The sequence below is a fragment of the Belonocnema kinseyi genome, chromosome 7, assembly GCF_010883055.1.
Source record: "Belonocnema kinseyi isolate 2016_QV_RU_SX_M_011 chromosome 7, B_treatae_v1, whole genome shotgun sequence".
NCBI classification, from domain to species: domain Eukaryota; kingdom Metazoa; phylum Arthropoda; class Insecta; order Hymenoptera; family Cynipidae; genus Belonocnema; species Belonocnema kinseyi.
The window spans coordinates 103,127,570-103,150,773 of NC_046663.1; the positions used below are offsets into that span (position 1 = coordinate 103,127,570).

General features: G+C 32.2%; 1 protein-coding gene across 1 annotated transcript in view; it reads left to right on the plus strand.

Moving 5' to 3' along the window:
* The window catches only part of LOC117175806 (PDZ domain-containing protein 2-like), a 261,442-nt gene that overhangs the window by 234,209 nt on the left and 4,029 nt on the right, over positions 1 to 23,204 (plus strand). The window contains exons 6-10 of the mRNA XM_033365556.1: positions 15,501 to 16,876; positions 16,976 to 17,836; positions 17,920 to 18,623; positions 20,489 to 21,486; positions 22,552 to 22,707. Coding sequence (XP_033221447.1) covers positions 15,501 to 16,876; positions 16,976 to 17,836; positions 17,920 to 18,623; positions 20,489 to 21,486; positions 22,552 to 22,707 — 4,095 coding nt within the window. The remainder of the gene's footprint in view (positions 1 to 15,500; positions 16,877 to 16,975; positions 17,837 to 17,919; positions 18,624 to 20,488; positions 21,487 to 22,551; positions 22,708 to 23,204) is intronic.

Below are 23,204 nucleotides of genomic sequence, written 5' to 3' on the forward strand. Positions count from 1 at the left end.
AGTAAGTTTTATTACACGTACTCATCATTGATCGAGGAATCGATCAGTTTTACTGTTTCGTGTCAGGGTCCAAAAATCGCATTTCCTACGCCGGTATTATGGAAAAGTTATCTTATAGGAATTACGAGCTATTGAAATTAACCTTCCAATTCTCAAATTTTTATTCTAAACGATTTTGTACTCTTTAAATTTACCCTTTTTCTTAGCAGCTTACATTAGAATTTTGATTTTTATATACTAACATTTTTTCTTGATGAAAAAATATTTTATCTACAAAAAACATTTATAAAAAATTTAGAGCCCATTGTCAGTAATATTTCCTAAAAAATAAAAATGTTCAAAGGTGGACTTTTTGAAAAAAAACAGTTTCAATATTTTCAAAAAAATAGATTCCACTTTGTCATCTTCAAAGAATATTATATTATATTTGGGCCATTTTATAGATCAAAGATTCCTTCATCATTTCCAATATATCAACAATACATTTATGTCGGGCAAACTAAGAAATACTTATCCCTTTATTTTTATCGTAGAAATTCTAACACCCTAACCTGGACCTATCTGCATGATTTAAAATGGAATCGGTCATAATTGGAAATAATTTGTTGAATGACAACTGGATAAGGGCCAAAAATAAAATTATTTCTATATTGCATGATAGATAATTTTTTTTAATTATAAAATTAGATGTTCATTTTATACAAGGTTTCAAGCGGATAGGAATTTTAAAAAATTTTCTATACTTGAGAGCTGTTGCCATTCTCATAATCTTAGGATTAAACAGAATTTCGATAAATTAGTCCTTATCCAGTTGTTATTCTCATGTCTTTATTTTGAATTGAATGTTAGAATTTTCATTCTCAATTTCTGAATACTTTTAAATTGAAATTGTTTCACGAATGCTACGGGTCCCGAGATTTGGGTACAAATAGCCGGATTTTTTTTGGTATAAAAATAAAGCTGGAAAGGGGACTATTTTTACCGAAATTTCTATACAAATAGCTAGATTTTTTCGGTACGTGTAGGCACTTCCAAAAATGATTCTTTTACTAAAATTTTGAAGTTTAATTAGTTTATTTGGAATTTTGAATTGGTTAAGCATTTACTGAATGTTTGATTTTGTCAATTTTGTTGCTGTTTGAATTTAAATATTTTATTAAAATTATACAAATTCACTGTTCTGATTTAAAAATGTTTAAATTTTAAATCCCTCATTAAAAATATTGGACTTTGAAGCATGAGTATAAAGTAAAATTTCTTTTTTCAATTCACACATACCATTTTTGAAATGTATCTGGCAGAAGCTATTTGAATGTGATTGTTAAATTTTAAATGCTTCGCAGTTACATTTTGATATTTCAAAAGTTTTCAATTTACAGCCTTTATTTTAAAATAATTTCTGAAATTCCAATTCAATATCATATAGTTTCAAAAATAAAAGTTTTAAAAGATGAAGTTTGACATTTTTGAATTATGAACAATTCCAAATTAGAACTACAAATAGTTAGTTTGAATAATTTTCCAAATATAAAATTCATTAAAATTTTCTTCATAATAAGGAACGTTTTAATTCGGAAATGGTTTATTTTTCACATTCTCATCCTAATGAGAAAAAAACTATTTTTATGAAGGTCCATGTTAATATGACTCTGAATTTTTATTTTTTGATATTATGGGACACTATTTAGGAATAACCTTCCATTTGCACTTCATATTTCTGACATTTTAAATATCAACAAAAGAATCGATATAAAAAAAATGCAATGTGGCACAGAATTTTTTAACATACTGAATAATCACAAATGGAAAAAAATGAAACATGCCTATCACATTAATCATAAACGCTCCCATTCATGCAAGTTTCTTTTCCACATGGAAAAAAAATTTGTGTAATCGAATTTTAATATTGATTTAGTTCTTGTAAAAAAATGACTTTAAGATCCTCTGCAGGATACAAGAATTATTTTCCATATTCATGACATATACAAAATTCTCTATTGGTGTTATTTCGCAAATAATAATAGTTACTTTCAAAAGATTATAAACAATTGAATTGCAGATTGTCAGGACTGTCTTTGTTTATTAAAATAGGAGATAAGGCTAATTGTTACAACTGTTCGACAGAAGGAAACAAAAAAAGTGGGCACGTTCTGAAGCCACGTGAATCGTGAATGAAAGTGAATTCGTATCCCTTTGGGTGAAGCGATTTATAGATCCTTCCCGGGTTATCAGGTTAAATAAAATTCAATTGTATGCATGCAAGACCTAACGATCTCTAATCGTCTGAGAATGCGAGTCTGATGTCGTGTCATCTCAGACCGGATAGAGAAAATATAGTTCATATCTCGCTCACCGCGACATGATTTGTTGTTTGCCTTTAAAGTAATGAAGCTAGTCGACGATTTTTCCCGATTCCTCTTCAAGGCTATTGACATTATTTCATAACAGAAATTACGATTGAACGACAAGAAAGGAAAGTTTCATTATGGCTTTCCAGCCAGTGAGCAAAAAATGAATGGCAATCAACACATTCAAATGCACTTTGTCTATAACAGTCACTGACCTCTTTTCACACTCAATGTTTCGCCTGAGACACGATTCTAACTTATACCTACAAAAGCCAGAAACTCGGCCAGAAATGTGTTTTGAAAGACTTCTCAGAGTTTTTCAAAAAAATTAAAGTTTTCAGGGTCATTAATTAGAATAAAATTATTATTATAATACCATTACCCTCCTTGGGGGGGGGGGTGTAACATAGCAACATAGGAACACAGCTCCGATCCAGGTAGCTGATTATTCTATCTAGCAATCATCCCAGGTGAAGAGCTTCACAAAGTCACCATGTAAACCTCTCCACTTGGGCCCATTAGTATCCAAGGTTTTTCGTTTCTAGCGTCATTCATTCCACTGATACTTTTGATCCAATATTTTGTATAAACTATGTTTCTAGTTCTAAACTAGTTTCTATGGCTCCTTATATCTCTTCGAATTAGGGTCTTATTCACAAATTCTCACCATTCTTTTCATGGTATGTCTCTGAGTACGCTGCCAGTAACATACTTAACCTTGGTATACTTGTTTCGTCAGTTTTTTATCTTTCATTCTCTCAAAATGCCCGCACTATCTCAACGAATTTCTTTTTCTCGTTATTGACTTTGTCCAGTAGCGTTTTACCGCACATATTGCGCAGGGATTTCATGCCAATCGCGTTGAAACATAATTTAAACTACGGTGGCTACTGATTGGAACAACCCAGAATTAGCCTGGAATAGCCCAATCACTTTAGACTTTTCTCACTCAAAAAAACCGCAGCCGGAACACTTTCAAAGCAATTAAATGTCCCTCGCGGAGTAGATAAATTATGCAATAATTATTTGCCGCACTGTCCGCCATCTTTCATTTTGTGTTTTCGTCGATTGGCACGCGTTTTTGCATTTCTCGATAACAAAGGTAAGTAACAAATTTGTAGAGAATTTGTTTCTCTAGAATTTTCACCTAGTCAATATTGTTGTAACAAAATTATTTGTTGCTAACAATAAGCTAGAAGCGAGGAAAATTAGGAAAGTGGCGAAGTTTTTTCAACTTTTGGACTATTTGTATTCAAAATAAGTGGCACATTTAAATGGCCAAGTTGCAGGGGACGCATTTTCCAACAACTTTTGTAAGAACAAGTTTTTCGTGCGACGTGTTGATCAATGTATACACTACATATACAATATATACACTGCGTTCATATAGCAGTAGCTGAAGAAAAACGTTTTTACCATGGCACAGTGCTTTATGTGGGAAAAATCATTGAATATTTGTTCAATTTCCACTATCAAGGAAAAGGTCATAAGAAAGCTTTTATCAGCGAGTATCGAAAGAGATGAGAAAGACCATGAAGAACGACTCAGAGCATTCGATTCAGTGACAATTCATACAGCTTGCTGGCGTAATTATGCGAGAGAGCAATGTGTCGCCGCCGCCCTGCGTAACCGGAGCAATGAAGCATCTATTGAACTACACGTCGCATCCCAGTGGCCACCGGGACGTCGTCCTAAACTGCCGTCACAACAAGAAAAGTCGTAACTACATTTCGGATGAGTCCCATGTCAACCTAACCGAAATTTGGATGGCAAGGGGCTTATCCGAAATGTAGTTACGACTTTTCTTGCTGGGACGGCAGTAAAGACGTCCTTAGAATGTACCTCTATGTCATATGATTTTACGTCTTTAAGACATTCTTTGGAAATCTTCGTTCTATATATATAGAATAATATATATAGAACGAAGATTTCCTTTTTACATATTAACTTAATAATTACATATGGATAAACTAAAATTATCTAATTAATTACTGATAATTGGCACCTTTTTTTAGTTGAAACTTTATATTTTTGATTCATAGTCAATTATATTTATTTGACAAAATTAAACTATTTTGTTAAAAAGTCATCTTTGCTGGTCTAAAATTCTACTTTTTCGTCTTTTTCTATAGAAAATTTATCATTTTGGATTAAAAATTCATCTTTTCGTAGAAATCTGATCTTTTTTGGTTGAATATTCATCTTTTATGGTAGAAAGATAATTCTTTTTAATTGAAAAACTCTTTTGGTAGTAAATTCAACTATTTTCTTAAAAAGTCATCTTTTTCGGTCGAAAGTTATACTAATTAATTGAAATTCGCTTTGTTAGGTAGAAAATTCATTCTTTTGAATTAAGAATTCATCTTTTGGTTGAGAAGTAATCTTTTTTGGTTCAGAATCCATCTTTCTCGGTTGAAAATTCAACTGTCTTCTAAAAGAATACTATTATTCGTTTAAAAATTCAACTGTTTAGTTGAAAATGCAGCTGTTAAATATATTTTACATTTATGGATCTTTTTCTTCAGAAATTTAATCTTCCCACAGTAGGTTGAAGATTCAACTTTTTTATTTTAAATTTTAAATTTCGGCTAGAAATATGAGCAATGTATTACTTTCCCTTTTTGAGAGCATTTTGGGTTATGAAGTCTGAAATCACTTTTACAATAACTTCCATCATATATTTTACGTTGGAGTTGTGAAATTGTTGATTCTTTTGAAAATGTATGTATTATTGAATAATTATTAACATAAAGGATTACAATTCTACCGGGAAAAATGTAATTTTTGACTAGGTAAAACGGAATAAAGCATGGCTCTTTTAGAAGTTTGAGTTGCCACCCTGGTCCATAAGTTTGAAGAATATCTACTGGAAATTCATTTTTATCTAAGGATAAGAAGATATGTTCAATGTGGGTGATATTAAATATAACTGAAGTTGGGATCAGAAAACATATTTTAGATAGCCAAATGGTTTCGATAAATCTTTAACATTTTATCCACTTAAAGACTAATCCATCCATTTAGATCGTTTGAACCACATCAGAAAAAATGTAGCAAATGGTCATTAGTTGTTATTTATGAGTATTAAGCGTCCATATAGAGATAAAGCTTTATTTTTAAATGACTTGTTCACATATCGGAGGCAAAAGATTTAAAAATAGAAGCTGTTAGATTCATAATACATGATTTTATATGCATAATTTATCGAAAAAGAAAGTTATTCCCCGATAGATTAAAAACCTATGAAACAGTAGGTATTAAAAGTGTTTCTGATTCTTATGCTATGAATAAATTATTATTGATTAATTTTAAAGTAGTATTTCTTATTATGTTTCGTAAATGAACCAGACTTGGAGAAGGGATATTTAAATTTAATGAAAGAAGAAAAGATTACTCCGGGTTATAAATTGCGGAAAGCTATGTCCATTTCACACTCATTACGCACGCCTAATCGTAGGCGTTTATTAGCCAACTAAGTACAAGGAGAAGCGTGACATTACTAGTTTCACGATAGAACGATTATTATTATCATCATGCGAAAATAATCTACCCCGTGAAGTACTGTGTTGAAATCTACTTAATTAATATTTGTCGGAGATACTTAGCGTGCTTACTGATACGTATGAATACTGACAAATTTAAGGCTATATAGAAATACAGGTAGCTGAATTATTACAAAATTGAAGATGCTCCGCCTTCATATCGATAGACTGAAAACATCTAAGCGATTAAAATTATCTTTTCCGCTCCTTTCTCAGTTCTTATAACCAGTTTTCCAGGTCATACAAAATTTCAAATAACTTTTAAAACTGAATTTAAACAAATTTAATTATTACTTATATAATCATATATTATAATATAATTTATTATATCATCTTTTAGGTTGCATAATTTATTATATAGTCTTTTAAGTTGAATACTTTTAATGTCAAGGTTGTCAAAATTAGATAGAGTTTCAAAATAATTGGTTCAAACGTGTTTAATTTTAAAGCAGTTGCCTTAACCTTTTAAATAACTTGAAACGTAAAGCTTTAAAAAATAGACAATATTTTCAAATCAAATAATTTAAAATTGTACAGTTTCTAAAGTAGAACCCATAAAAAATGAACGATTTTTATTTAAAGACTTTCAAACATAACAAATTTTTGTACTGCACAACAGACATGGTGAAGCCTCAATCATTTTTGATCTGAAAGTTCTTGCAGACGAATTTTTTTACGAAATATTTTTTTCTCATTATTCTAAATAATATTATACATAATATGAAAACAAAGTATCTGGCCCTTTTTGAAATACGTCAAATTGAAATTTTAGGAGAAAATTTTATTTACTTGTTATAAATTATTTTTCAGAAAGTGTTATTCGAAAACTGCGTTTTATGGAGGTTTTTGTAAAAAAAATGGTTTTTTATTATTAAGGTTATTAAACTGTTTTTGCACTCAAGTTTTCTTTATTATTTGTAGCTTTTGAAAACTTTTTAAACATTTTCAATGTTTGAGGAAAAAAATTATCGAGCTCTTGGTGAGATAAATGAAATCCAATTATTTTTCTGACATGTTTCAAATTCTTGTGTAGGAATTGTTTTCCATATTAAAAATGGAGTAAAAAATTATGATAAAAAAATTAGATAAATTGAAAACTGTGCGTTTTATGGAGTTTTTTGTACAACAGAAAGTCGAGTTTTTCATTATGGTTATTAAAGCAATTTTGTACTCAATATTTCTGTATTTTCTATTAATGTTGTATAGTTCTTAAACATTTGAAATGTTTAAAGAAAAAAAGTATCCAACTCTTTTGAAATAAGTGAAATTCAATTCTTTGTCTTAAGTACTTTAAATTATTTTTTAGAGTTGAGAGTTGAATAATTTTAAATATCTATGACCTGGTATCAGCTTTTCCCCAGCGCGTCGGGGTTTTCCGCTAGATGCGGAAAATTCCTTAGTAAATCAGATTTTGTGGGTATTAATTACCTTTAGTATTAAAATCATCAGTTAAAAGGTCAAGAATTATATTTTTATTTATTTTTGTGCGCAGAATATGAATCCGAGACTGGTTTCCTCCCAGCAAATCAGGGGTTTCCTCTAGAGGCGGAAAATTTCCTAGAAAATCAGCTTTGTCTGTCCTTCTCAAAATTGAAATAAGAATTCGATCATAAATAACAAGCAGAGATGGTATCTCAATAAAGTAGCCAACACTCACTAAGGGTCCTTTATTAAGCTTTGGGATTAAAGTTTAGAAATGGATTTTTTCAGTTTCAATATGTTAACAGCCTAAAACATAATAATTTGGAATTTACGGGTTGCGATTATTTCAGATATCTAACTTTTTTGTTTAGATGTTTAAAATTGGAATGAACATAACATATCTCGTAAATGGAATAAGATAGGCCGAAAAACAACATTTTTGAATTCAACTCCAAAATATTATATTAGTATATAAGTTTTAATTATAAAATATGTCTAATGAGAAAATTCATCAGTTAAAAAAAGGGTGTTAATAATTTGAAGAAAAATTTAAAAAGAAAGTCGGATTGGTAAATGCCATCTATTGTCAATAACTCTACCCGCCCGATACGTGACGAATACAATACGACCATTATATGACCCAAATCTCTCTTACTATCTCCAGAGAAGAAATCATTCAAATCAAACCTGCAGATAGCCTGACACGGGCCAGGCTTTTTCGCCCAAGAATATTCAGAGATTTTCACAGAAAAACGCTGAGGTTAAATTTGTTGCAGCTCAAATTTCATTGGTCTCCCAATAAGCATTTGAACCAATTTTCAAGTCTGAAATGTATTCCTCTGAACGTAGGTGCACATCTGGGCATCTAGGGGATGTATCAATTGTAAACTGAATTTTGACTCATGCTGAGTTGTGAAGTGCTGAACCAGGCTGCCAGCCACCTGAACACCTGTTAAAGCAACTATTCGCATTGCGATATTAGACTGAATAATTGTTAATAAGGAAACTAAATGAAATAATATTTCCCTAATTTACAACTTTATTTCATGTAACAGTGTGTACTAGTCACTTAGAATAAAATGATAACTTCCTAATGCAATTTCCAAATGTTAGGTCAGTCATGGCCGTCGATATTTACACTAAAGCCGGGATGTGTAGAAAAAGTCATGACCGTCTACATATACAATTAGGTATTTTCACTTCAACCACCAGCTAACTTCACTCTTTTGAATACAGAAAATCTAGAGGAAATTTCTTCGATCGAATACGCATCATTTAAGATGCAGACGGTCACGACTTAGTCTTTACATCCCGGCTTTGGTGGTTTGAATATCATGTAGGTTTTGACTAACCTAAGATTTGGATATTGTATCACGCCAAGTACAATTTTTATTCAAAGACACTAATAGTCACTAGTAAATGGGAGGAATTTAAAAGTTAGGTAATTATTATTATAACTTACCTGCTTATCAACATCTATTTCACCAAAATAACACCCGATAAAATCATCTTGACAGGTGACTGACAGTTTGTAGACGACACTTCACGTTGCTCTGGATGAGAAATAACAGTGTCTAAATGCTGCTTTTCCCCTAGATTCTCCGAATGAACCTGTGTGGCTCAAATTTGTTGCAACTCCCTTGAGCACCGATTTCGATGGACAATGGAGGATCGGCGATTTTCTGTGTTCTACCGTTAGGAGAACAGATCAGAGCATGATATATTTATATTGTTTGGGTTTTGAATATAAATTTGGCATTACTTTTCCCCAAGCTCATCAGAATTTCCTTCTAGACGTGGATATTTCCCTAGAAAATCACATTTCTCTGATATGAAATCACCCTTGGTATTAAAATCATCCCGAAACAGGTCAGGTATGATATCTATATGTATTTTGGTGGGTTGAATATGAATCTGACATTAGTTTTCCCTCATTTCCTAAGGTTTTTCCTCCAGACGCGGAAATTTCCCTAGAAAATCAGCTTTCCTAGCCGGTAAAATTATATACAGTATATATATAATGTGAAATTTTATATATAATATTCTTGTGTTTTATACAAAAAATGTATAAAACAAATGAATATTATATATAATACTTCAAACACTGAAAGAAATAATTCGACGATACACGCATAATTCTGGTTATTCCAACCATAATGTATTGCTCGCTCAGCTACAGCGATATGGTTTGCGTATTTTACCCATAACATAATTATTGAAGGAATATTACTGCTTCAGTCATATGTTCTAATAGATATTTCTAAACGTAAGATAGCTGCGTCAGACAGAATTTGGTTGGGGTAAATCAACCATACGCATGGCTCTCAGCTGCACATCCCATAATTTCGTTGAAAATTATTTTTTATAGATACACAGAAAAAATATAAATCGTCTTGGTCTTACATTGCGTTGAAATATTTTCACGGAATGGGTTACAAAGTTCTATAAAATTAAAAGGCCGGGTTGACGTAACCTCGATTGAAAGGTAAGGTATACGAAAAACGTTAAATAGTTCTATAAAATCTAAACTTGTATGCTAAAATACAGCCTATATCGAGGAAGTTTTGAAACCAATTTTTCACCGAAAAAAATTTAATCTTTTGCGTTACTACTTTATGCTTTAATAATTGTTCACATGTTCGAGTACACAATCACTACACTATTTATAATCGCACGCTATGAAAATTTTTATTTGTCGCGGGTTCGAACCCTAAATGTTTCGTATTCCTAACGCCTAAAGCCTCGCGGCTAACCTAGCTTCGAGTATAAAGAAAAAAATCTGAAATATATCCTACAGCTGTGCAGGACAGTCTGCAAATGTTTGCAACCCATTCTATAAAAAATGTTGCGAAGCTTATAATAATATATTTAAAATATAATAATTTTAGAAATATTACAAATTATTATTAAATATTTTATGTAATTAAAGAAGATTTTAAATAAATTCAAAAATATTTCAAGATATTTTTAAAGATTTTGGAGAAATCAATACATATTTTAAGAAATTGAATCGATTTTAAATTATTTCTAAAAATTTACGAAGAATTCAAGAGATTTAACAGACTTTAAAGAATTCAAGAGCATTATTTATATTTTTAAATTATTTTAAAATCTTAAAACTCATTTAAATTCTACTGAAATTGCTTCAAAATTCTTCAAAATTACTTAAAATCTCTTAAATTCTTTTAAAATATCTTGAACTCTTTTAAATATTATGAAATCTTTTGAAATTCAATTATAAACTTTAAGAATTTTTAAATCAAATAAGTCCTGAAAATCTGTTTTAATACTTAAACATATTTTTAAATTACATAAAGATCCTTAAACTTTTTTGATTTTTTTTTAATTCATTTAAAATGCTTTATAATATTTTTAATTGAAATCAGGCGAAAAATAACGAAATTACCTAAAAATCCTGACCTATTGTATACATAAAATTTAAATATTATTCTGAAGATACAAAAATGAAAGGAAAATAAATGTTAAACACATAATTTATTTATAAATTGTTTAATAGAGCATTTAATATATCTTAATCTTGTAGAAGTTTTGGAGTTAGGTATTCAAAAGCTTCTTCACTAACCTGATTTGCTATAAAACAAGTCTGAAGACGGCGACTGATGCCGAGTCGACGCGCACCTCACCGGCTCATCAATCTCGCATAACATACATCGATTGGTATGGCTGTATCATGCAAATAGCCGGATGCCCAATGCAACACTTAAACGCAGTGTTCTTTCAAATAGATAGTTGATAAAAGTATACGCTCAATATAGCCATGATAGCGAGGCATCAAATTCTTGTATCTACACTATAATATTTTGATATTTTAATCATATATCTATTGCTACACTTTTCCGAACTATCATTTCAGTCAAACAAACTTACCTTGTCATATTAGGCTTGGTGATTTTCTTATACGTAGGTAATAAATCTCAAATTCGTATGGCTGAGACAGCACAATTTTCTTTCAAATTCAGTTAGAAATTCTCAAGCAAACTCGGATTGCCATTAGCCTCAAAATATTTCTTTCAGTGCACGATCTATAAACTATATATCATATTTCTGCCTGGGTTATGTTGTGTATGGAGTAACCCTTGTTATTGGAATCGTTTACATGATATACTTATATTTTCTAGGTTTTAAATATGAATTTGACATTAGTTTTCCCCAAGAACATCAGGGGTTTCCCCTAGATGCTGATATTTCCCTAGAAAATCCGATTTTTATACTATGAAATTAAATTTCGTTTTGAAATCGTTTGTAAACAGGTTGGACATGCCATCTCTATGTATTTTGGTGCGCTGAATATGAATTTGATATTAGTTTCCCCTCAGCATCTCAGGCTTTATCCCTGGATGTGGAGAGTTTCCTAGGAAAACAGGTTTTCCGTATAGGGAGTTACCCAGGCTTTTTAAGTAATCTGGAAAGCGATCTGAATACGATATCTTGATGTATTCTGGGGTGTTGAATACGAACGTGATATTTTTTCCCCCAGCAGCTCCCCGGTTTTCCACAAGATGCAGAGGATTAAGAAAAGCAGATTTTCTTGTAGCGAATTACCACTGTATATATGAAGTCATCTGGTATCTATATATTTTAGATGCTGAATACGAATTTGAACTCAGATTTCCGCTAGCTCTCCAAAGTCTTCCCCTAGATCCAAAAAACTCCCTAAAAGCCTGTTGTTCTAGTGTAATACCACTAGAAAAACAATATAAGAACATTCTAATTCTAGTATGGAAACCTGGATAATGTAGAAAAACTTAGGCCAGATGTGTTTTCAGTGCGACGGTCAAGAAGAAAAACTGTTGAAGTAGGTTTAGTTCCCTCCTTTTAAATCCTGCTGGAGCAACTTGAGTTAACGAAGGATAACTCAGATTGTATTGACTCCTACTAAGAACTAAGGCCCTTGTAGTATCCACATAGTATCCCTTCCGTATCATGCAAAAAAAAGCAGCAAGATGGGCATTTAAATTGACGTTAAATTTTCCATTAGATTGTCACGGAGTAATTGCAATAGTTTGTTTGCAGTGTTAAAAATGTTAAAAAAATGTGGTAACTTCTGCTGAAGGTGACTTCAAGCGCATCCATAGTCGCTTAAGTAGTAAGCTGCTACTGAAAGAAGATGCGCTTGAAGTCGTCTTCAGCCTATGTTAATGATAGGTGTAATTATAATAAATTAAAGGTTTATCTTGCTGTTTTTTTTAGTGTTTGTTGCAAGATCAAGAAGGGATACTATGTGGATACTATTAGGGTACGCTGTAGCGTATTCTTTCCGTTAATTCGGTCCGCCAGAGAAGAGTATTTCATGTATAAAAATCTGATTTTCTAGGGATATTTTTGCATCTACTGTAAAACCCTGACGGGATGAGGGTAAACAAATGTGAGATTCGCATTTAGCGCATTAGAATACATAAAGATATTATACTCGGAACTGTTTCTAGACAATTTAAAAAATAAGAGCAAATTTCTTACCCTAAGAGCTGATTTTTCTATGGAAATATCCGCCTGTAGCGAGAATTCTAGACGTGCTTTGAGTAAATTAATGTCAGATTCGTACAAAACATTTTTTAATCGCGTTTTGTTTTCGAAAATAATCGGCACGTATTTTTTTATTTCAATGTGGTACTCAAAAATCTTGAGATATGATTTTTCAGAATTTGGTAATCGGGAAAGATCTTTTGTTTTTAATCGCTCACTGTGAAAGATATATAGTGCATTTTTATAAACAATTTTATTTATTTTTGAAATATTTTATTCCGTTTTTCTTACCTTAAGATTTTTTCAGAATTCTCTAATATGCAGGAAAAATTTGAGAATGGAGAAATGAAAACTGCAAGTCTTACGAATTGTTTACGCGCTAGCTAGCTCGCTGAAACGTGCTCAACGGATTATAAAAATTATGACTTGGAGTTTTTATTTCTCCATTCTCAGATTTTTGCTTCATCGTTGAGAATCTTGAACAAAAATTTTAAAGTAAAAAAAAATTCCAAGTTAAAAATAAGTAAATTTTTTTATGAAAATGCACTATATTGTTATGAAAAAAAACAACAGGAGGTATGTTATACTATTTTGTAAAGCTTGTGGGTCAATGCGTATTTTCAGTATAAGTATCATTTTTTCTATTCAAAACTTCTTTTAAAATGAGCGATTGAAAACAAATGATTTTTATCAATTCCCAAAAAATTGGCCAAATTAACCAAATATATCATGCTCTGACGTGTTTTTAGACGATTTTAATAACAAGAGTTATTTCATACACGACAAAGCTGATTTTCTAGTGAATTTTTCGCATCTAAGGAAAACCCCGATGTGTTGTGGGAAAATAGTCTCAAAATCGTATTTGCGCACCAAAATACATAAAAATATCATATCTGAACTTTTTCCAGATGATTTAAATATCAAGGGTAATTTATACCCAGAAAAGCTTATTTAATAGGGAATTTTTCGCGCCTAGGAGAAACCCCTGACGTGCTGGGGAAAACTGATGTCAGATTCGTGATCAGCTCCCGAAAATCCATAGATACCTACTCTTATCTCTCGCACAACCCACTTTTTTGTGGGCCTGTGCTATGAGGAATTAACTTCAAAGGCTATTAATTTCACATGGTTTCATTTTCAAACTTTAAATCTCAAATTGATTATATTTTTAAATTTGAAATGATTTAAATTTCTACTAAACCATTTCAATTGTTGAATCTCAAGTTGCATCAATTTAAACGTTTTATTATTGAAAAATGATCAAGTATGAAATATTCAATTTTTGAATGTTTAGTGTTATTAAAATATTGTCCAATTTATGTATTTTAAATCATCAGTTATTTAATTTTTATCGTGTTCGATAAATAATTTAGCTATGAAGGATTTCAATTATAAATTGTCCACTTTTGAAAATCTATTCTGAAGTCATGGGATTTTGATCGTTCTAAATGAGTAATCGTGTATTAGTAGCTTATTTTCAGTTTTCAGTACGCTAAATTAAAACTGATTATTTCCCACTTTTAGATTGGAAATTAAACCTTTTTAATTATTTGAAATTGCAAAAATGTATTATTATCTTCAAAGAATCTAAGTATACAAGGAAATAAAACAAAACAAATAAGCAAAAAAAGCGTTGACATAAGCATTCAAAGTTTTCAGATTTGTAACATTCCCGTAGAAAAAATAAACGCTTAGGATAGCTACTTAAAATTAAGATTGATGAACGCAAGCCTTCGACATTGAACAATATTTATTTTGAGATTTTAGAAAATTAACGATTTTTTAGTTAGATATTCAAAACTTAATTATATTAAATTTTTGAACATTTCAAATGAATCATTAAATTTAAGCTCAAAAACTTTTGTAACTGAAGAATTAAAAATTAGAAGTACTTAAAAATGCAGAATTTCAAATTCATGTTGTAGCAATTTTTGAGAATTTATCAATTAACTTCTCTAATGTCCTAGGAGTTTATGTGATTTTGCAAGTAATTAAATATATTTGTATATTTAAACTATGAATTGAAATAGTTCCTCAAATCATAAATTTAGTATAATTTCCCGGTTTTAATGCTTCAGTAAACACCTTGAATCTTTAAAATCAATTTCTCTTCAGACTTGCCTGTCTCTAAATTAATATGTACAAACTCTTGAACTAAAAGATCTTATCATGAAATGTGCATATTTAATTATAAACTCAGCAGTGTGAACAAAAAAATACGCAAAAATGTAGTCCCTGTAAATGGCCCTCTTCATCAGTGCTAATGGAGAAACATTTCGCCCCGGAGATAAACATGATTCTTAAAATAATATCTTCTCGCTCATTGTCCCTTCCTCAGATTTAATCCTCGTCGTTTATTTGGAGTAACGACTTTATTCACGCTTCATTGCCAAACACGGACAAGATTTTTAAAAAGGCAAACTTAGCATTAAAGTCCAATCTCAATTTGCATGAATCCCGTTAAGCCTGTGATTATCAACGGTTTACGCGATAAATAAGCACTCATTCAGTTTTGATTTAGTGAAAGAACTAAGAGCAGAATGCAACAAGTCTGAATGAAAATATTACATTAATCAAGGCAAATTGCTTGGGTGTGGTGTCACCCATTTTTTATAAGATGACATCTTATTCAAGTATTTTTAGTTGTATAACTTCGTAAAATACTAATTAAATTATTCGTCGTCAACTTTTTTTTCTGTTTCAGGCTCAGTAAATGTTAGGATGGACAATTGTGGAGGCGGTCAGCGCCTGCCCCCAGACGGGGACGAGTTTCCAGCAGCTTATCACGAATTCACCAACTCTGGCCAGTACCAATTTGTAACCAGTACAAACATAACAACCATGGCCTCCAATGGAAACCTGATGCAGCAAACTCAGACCTATGTAACCAGTGAAAGCTTTCAGGTCCATCCAAAGACCAACAAAGATAATCCCAACGAAAAGATTCAAATTGTCTCCCAATGCGTCATCGACCATATCAAAGACCCAATACTTCCTTCCATCGAAGCCGAAAAGAATTATTCAAACTATAACTCAAAACCTGTCGTGATTTCTGAAAGAAAAATCGAAATTTCTGGATATTACCCGAAAGAAGTGCCATCAGTGGATTTTGCTATCCGCAAGGATGTACCTGAGAATCCACCACCCTTACCTCTGACTGAACCACCAAAAGTAGACTCAGTCAATACTCATGTCAGAAATAATTCTGATCATCCACCAAGGAAATTCTCTTTAAATGGGGAACTTTGGAGACAGGATGATAAATCCGAAAGATCAGTAAGAGACAAAATTGCGATGTTCTCTTCACAAAGCAGCCTCGAGGTTCCTCTTTTTCCAAATACACCTGCTCCTTCCCCAGCAACTAATGGTAGAAGACTATCAAAACATAAATCCTCAGATGATGTTTTTATTGATGATAGAGTCACCCATCAAAGGGAATTTACCAAAAATCATTCACCCTTTGTTGAGAGAACCCAAAGTTCTTTTGATCTTTCTTCTAGTTTGAATAGATCATCAAGCCCTGTAAATTTGGCACAACGACCACCTAGTCTTCCGAAAAGTTCTCCACCTAGTGAACCCGGGTTTGTTTATTCCAAACCAGCATTGGTTTCTCCACTAGAAAAGACACCTAGTACTCCAGAAATAAAGCAATTCTTAGCGACAAGTTCTTTTGGGGTGAAGCCTTATAGTTCTCCAAGTTTAGAAGCTGGTTTTAACTTGAATAATAAGTCGTTTGATTCTACCATTGGACCTTATATGTCTAAGAATTCGACTCCAGTCACTTTGACCAGAGCCATTAGTTTTTCAGGAGGAAGTACCTTTAATCACGAACGTCCTCAAACCTCCAGTGAGGTCTTAGCGAGTTCTCAGATTTCAAGGACAAACTCGCTAGCTTCCACTTTCAGAAAACCTAATGAGGATATGAGGAGGAATAGCTTGAATCAGCTTATTGAACAGAGGAGAAAAGGGATTTCGAAGTTGCGTGGGCTCGTTATTCCTGAAAAAGACACTGTTCCTGTGGATCAACCTATCATTGATCTCCCGGAAATCAAGTCAAGGGACTCTATATTAATCAATCAGGTGAGACTTGTTTTATAAATATTGTGTATACCTAAAAATGTATGCTTTCTTCATTTTGTACAATATATCACAAAATTAAATAATCGTTGTCTCTCATAGGTACCAAAGTCAAGTATCCTAGACAAATGGGGATCCCAGAGTTCCCTAGCCAGTAATGCAAGTGCAGTAAGCGTAGCAATGAAAGCAACCACCTCCTTCAAAATGCCAGCGCCACAAATACTCTCCAAGTATTCTCCAGCCTTTAAAAGAAAAAGTCTCGCGGTCTACAATACATCAACAACCAACTCTAATTCCAATTCCAACTCTAACTCTAACTCTAATTCTAATTCTAACTCTAACAATACAAATCCAAAACCAAACCAGGTGATAAATTCCACAACTGGATTGGTATCAGATGCACCCAAGAGTCTCGAAAGCATTTGTAGTCCCACCAGAAGTGACTACAGTTTCGAGTACCTTTCATCGACTGAATCACCAGAAAACGTACGCTCCAGACCTAGAATTGGACAAAAGAAGACTAGAGCCGATTATGATGATTCGGACAATGACTCGGCAGTCAGCAGTTCCCAGAGTAGCATGTCTCGAGGCTTTAGTCCTCCTATGTCACCAGTACCATCTGATAGATCTACCATGTCATCGGAAAGGTCTTACATTTCTTCAGAGACAAGTTATCAACGACGTACTCACATGTTGGACAGTCCAACTAAAAATCATTGTTCTCTTATTTCTGATGAAAATTTATTTTCTTCGAGGCCAGTGATAAGCACTGAGAGAGCTTACGTGAGTTCGGAAAGATCTACTAGCTCGGAAAGATCATCTTCCAGTGGTGGAAGTTCAAATTCTAGATCACCCACAGAAACAAGCAGAAATTCTCAAATACCACAGAGACAGTTTTTGAAGAGGACAAACAGCACTGACACAAACTGTAGCAATTCTTCTACCTTGACTTCAGGTTCTCAGGTATAAGTTAAAAGATTATTTTTATGACGAAAAAAACTCTCTATGATAATAATTTTTAATCAATAAAGTTCTTCGATTTTCAGGCAAGCGCAGAATCTCTGTCGCGAAGGGTTTTAAAACCTCAGAGCGTGGAAGCCATCAACAGGAAGAATATTTTGGCCAGTGCAAAGTGTCGCAGTGGAAGAGACCTCAGCGGATCTCCTCTGATTCAGCGAAAATTTTCTGACGATGAGGATGTTCAAATAAGCCAAGAAAATGGTAGTTACCACAATCAGCACCATGCCACAAATGGAAATGGCAATTCCGATCACAAGGAAGTCAAAATTGCTTATATTGAAATCACTGATAGCTTTATTGAAGACGAAAAACCAATCCAGAAGCAGCCAGAAGAACCGAAGTTACCGCCAAAGAGAAGCATACTGCAAGCAGTCGCTAGACTTCCAAAATCGGACAATTTGGAACCTTCAAATGATCTGAAAATGTGGGTCAGAACAGAAGCAAAAAATCTGGCAGAGAAAGCATCGAATGAAAAAGAGAAGACAGCCTCGCTGGCTCGAAATGTTGATTTACCGAGTCCGATCAGAACAACAAGGAGTAGATCTTCTTTAACTTTGGATGAACAAAGTGCGACTGATCTTTTTGGCTCGTGGAGTCGAAATGTTGCTGATAATGAATTCGAGGGTGTCGAGACAGCGAAGAACAGGTCGAGAGCCAGCCTGTCTCCAAAAAAGAACAGCAGTGAGCAGAATGACCTGCTGACTATTCTCACCACGAAAAGCAGATCCAGGTAATTTTTATGTATTTTTGTTTTATTTTGCAATCCAAAAGAAATATATTCAGGTGGCCATTCAAGACCCTTCTAGAAATAATCAATTGAAAGAAATTGAGAATAATAGAACAAAAATGGGGATTGTTTCCAACCGTGTTTTTTTAATCTTGTTAATTTCTTATCGTATTAATCAAAAAGCTTAAACTTCAAAAATAAACAATGTATAATTTGATTCACTGAAATTTACTGTTGAAAAATTTCGAATTAAAATAAGTATTTCAAAATAAATCATTTTTTAATATACAATTTAACAGAAGTAACCTTAAAAAATTAATTGATGTTTGAAGTTTTAAAAATGAGACAAATTCCAAATAAAAAACATTTAAGATTGTATACAATTCCGAAGTGTGACCTATCAAAATTAAACAATTTTTATTTCGAGGTCTTCAAACAGAGAAATAATTCAAATAAAAAATTATTTTCGTACCAAGCTTGTTCAAAATTACAAATTTAAAAACTACACATTTTTACATTTAGGACAATCAAAATTCGATATTTCGAAAAGAAGCATTAAAAATGAATGTTCTTGTATGAAGATTTTCAATTTTAAGTTGTACAAGATTGAAGAATGGAAAATTTATAAATTTTCAACCTAAATTCATTCAATTTCGAACTATTTCTTCTTAATTATTTAACTGAGCATTCAGGTGTTCAATTATTGTACTATTATGAACAATTTAAATTTTAAATCGAAAAGTTTTTGATGTTTTAATTAAATATTGTAAAAGTTGAATTGCTTTTAACTTGAGGGATTTATAAATTTACCTTCGTTCGATTTAAAGCACTAATTTAATCTTTAAATCAGCAACATTTTAATATGCAATCTTTCAATTTTTCTCATTCCTTAATGAAAATAATTAAAGTCTTAAAAAGCTTTCTTTAAATTTTTAATTATTCAATAATAAACAATAAAATTAGTTTTTAATATTAAATTAATTTTCAAACTCTTGTAATTATGTGGTTCAGTTTAAAAGCACATTCAATTTTTTTAATATTAAAGGGTGCCACAAAAAAATTGCTTAAGGTTTTCAATTACAAATGTTTAATTGGAAACATTCGAGACCAAAGAATTTGGTATATTTGAATAGTTTATAAGTATTGAATTTTAAATGTTTCCCGTTCAAACTAGGTTCGTAGATTTTCAATTTTATAGCATTCTGAATGAAACAGTTCAAAATGAAAAATGAAAAATTAAAATTAATAAACTTAGGCTTTGAAAATTAAATTTTTTACAATTATTTAAAAATTGAACACTTTAAAAGTAGAAGTGCTTAAGTGAATGTAGTAGTCTTTCATGTCATATAATCAGAATTAGCGTTCAAGCGCTGTTTTACAAAAATTGAAAGTTATCAAATTTTTTTCAGTTTCAAAAATAAAATGTTTTCTTTACCAAGCACACGTTCCTCTTTATGACTTAAATTGTTCCCTAAAAGTATAGATTGATACATTAATTTTTTTTAATGAGTTGACGAAATGTACAGTTTTATCATGATATACGAATTTACATTTCCCTAACTCATTTTTGAAATAATTAGTCTATCAATCTGTTATTTTGGACAATGATAAAATACATAAAAGGTTACATATCCATGGCGAGGAAAAGATTTTATTTTGATTGTATAACATCAGGTATTACACATTATGTTTAAAACTGTAGAATTTTAAATTGGAATCGAACCAATTTAAAAGAATTTCATATAAAACTCGTATAATCTTCACATTATTTCGTATGATATCAAGTGACATTTGAAGTGATTAAAAATGTCTCGTCGAGGGTCTACCCTGAATAATGCAAAACCAACTAACATTAGATTTCATTCCAGGTCCGCAATTCACGTGGAGGACAGCAGTTATGGAAAATCAAAAAGTCAGATGAGCCTGGAGGACATCCTAACAATAAAAAGTGAGTCGAAACTGACTCGAACCCAAAGTGTAACTATTGACAACAGTGTCGAAAGAAACGGATCTCATTCCGCAACACCCAATAGGCTTTCAACAGACTCAAAAGATAACCGCCTGACCCGAAGATCTAATTCAACGGATAGTTGGACCGAAGAAAAAACCTTTGCATCAAAAATCCCAGCTTTAAATAAATCAAAAGTCACAGGCAGTATCGAAGAACCTATTGAAGTTTCGGATAGATCAAGAACCTCGGTCTCGAAAATTCCAACACCAAGAAGTATGGGACGAAGAAGTGCAAGTGTGACTGACATGAAGAAGGCTTTGGACAAAACTGATGGTAGTTCTTCAAGTGAAACGTCTTCTCCTGGTAGCTCATTGCAAACTCGAAACAATGTTCATAATCGCTTTCCGAGTTTGGATAGTAGCGTGGAAGAAAGTATAAGACCTGTTGGTGCTGAGGTTGATACTGAAAGATTCTGTGGTGAACAGTTTGGTAGCATCACTTCATTAGCCAGTAGCACAAGTTTAATTTCTCAACAGGAATTAGCTCAGTTGGTGGAAGACGCAAGTCTGGAAGAGGCTCGTGGCTCTCATGATGTTATTGTTGTACTTCTTCATAAGGAGAATCCTGCTGGAAGTGTTGGTATCACTTTAGCTGGTGGTGTTGACTGTGAGGCTAAGGAAATAACAGTTCATCGAGTATTGTCTCACTCCATAGCAGATAAAGATGGAAGGGTGCAGAGAGGAGATAGAATTTTAAGCATCAATGGAAGAAGCACCCGAGGAATCACTCATAGGGAAAGCTTGGCTGTTCTCAAGCAACCTAGGTCTGAAGTGGTGCTAGTCGTGTCCAGAGCCCGACTTGATGAAGGTTGTAAATTGAAGACTCGTACGGAAAGCGTTGAAACAATTGTGGAAGGTAAGATTTTTTAGATAAAGTTTTTCTATTTTAATTTTTAAATGCCATACATATATGTCCAGGCTTCGAACTACTTGGTGGCGCTAAAAAAAAGTGTAAAAAGTAGCACCACTTCTTTAGCTGGAGAAAATTAAATGTTGAAAAATTCAGAATATTAGTAGAAAAGTCTTTAAATTAATTTCAAATCCTTAGTACTTTCAAAATTCAAATATTTTTTATTTTAATTATTTTTGAATCCAAAAACTTGCAAAATCAAGTTCTCTTTAAATTAAAAAAATTCATCACTTAGAATTATCTAAAAATAACTTAGATTCCCAACTCACAGACGTCTTCATTATGTTCAACTTCAAGGATTCCACCCACCTTGATTTCCCTGAACTTTTGAATTTGTTTAATTTCAAGGTTTCCAAATCGGAAAGCTTTTCAAGTTTTAGTTTTATCCATAAAATTATTTGCATCCAAATTCATCACATTTCAATTTTTTAATTTTGCTTTTATTCTTTATAATAATTTTTTATTTTTAAGCTCCAAATTGTTATGAATCCTTTGATTGAAAATTTATCATCCTTGAAACTGTTCACATTCAATAGTATTAACTTTTAAATGCTAAAAAAGGATTTTTCAATAGATGAATTATATATTTTTCTATTTTGAACTTATTTATTTTAAGATTGTTTACTTTATGTATCCTAAAGTACACAATATGAAATTTGTTTAAAAAGATGTTGCATATTGTTTCAAACGAAATTCTGGGCTCACCGACAATATTTGTGCTGCGCTTACCGAATTTCGGTAAACCTATAGCCACTCTTTTCCAAATGTCTTGGGCTCAACGAAAATATTTTATCTACACTCACGGAATTCTAGTGATCATACTCATGACCTTTTTTTTAAATATGATTGCCTTAATTTATCATATTTCGAGTTTGAAGTCATTAATTAAAATTTTATCGATTTTAACTGGTACAGTAAAAAATATATGCCACAAATTCAGGTCAAGTTTAAGCCTTTTGCAATTTTAAATCTAAATCCGATAAATTTTCTAATGAATTGGAATTCTTTCAGGATTCGAGATAAATGGTGGAGTAGAGAACACAGCATGGGGGCCACCTTCTACTGTGGCAATTTATAAAGATGGAGCAGGTCTCGGGTTCAGTCTCGAGGGAGGAAGAGACAGTCCACTTGGAGACAGACCTTTAATAATCAAGAAAATATTCACAGGTATTGAAAAAATGATCCTTCTAAAGAGCCAAAATTAAAATATTCCTCTACATAAAATAATTAGCAATCAGATAATAAAAATTAGTCTAAAATAGGCGCCGTGTTCCAACAAAAAACGGAAAAAAGGATACCATAATTCCATCCCCTCTGTTCATTTCCGTTCCTTCCCCTCACTTTTTCTATTATTCCACGTCTTATCCCTCCTGCCTTTCTCCACTTTTTCATCATATACTTCCCCGCTTCGCCACATGGACATAGGAATAGGAAGGGATTAACCGCATGCTCCGAAATCAGGGCACGGGGATTGATGTTTAATGCTAAGTTAGAAGGGAGAGTTTACCATCTTGATCTGCAAAAGCATGTTGAGTAAGTGAGAGAAGGAGTACACTCTACTCTTTCTTTCGCAATAGCGATTTAACACATCAAGATGGCATATCGCCCCGCTTGTGGCAGCAACCTCGATAAGCAGCGGGGCAGCCAGGATTTTTTTTTCGGGA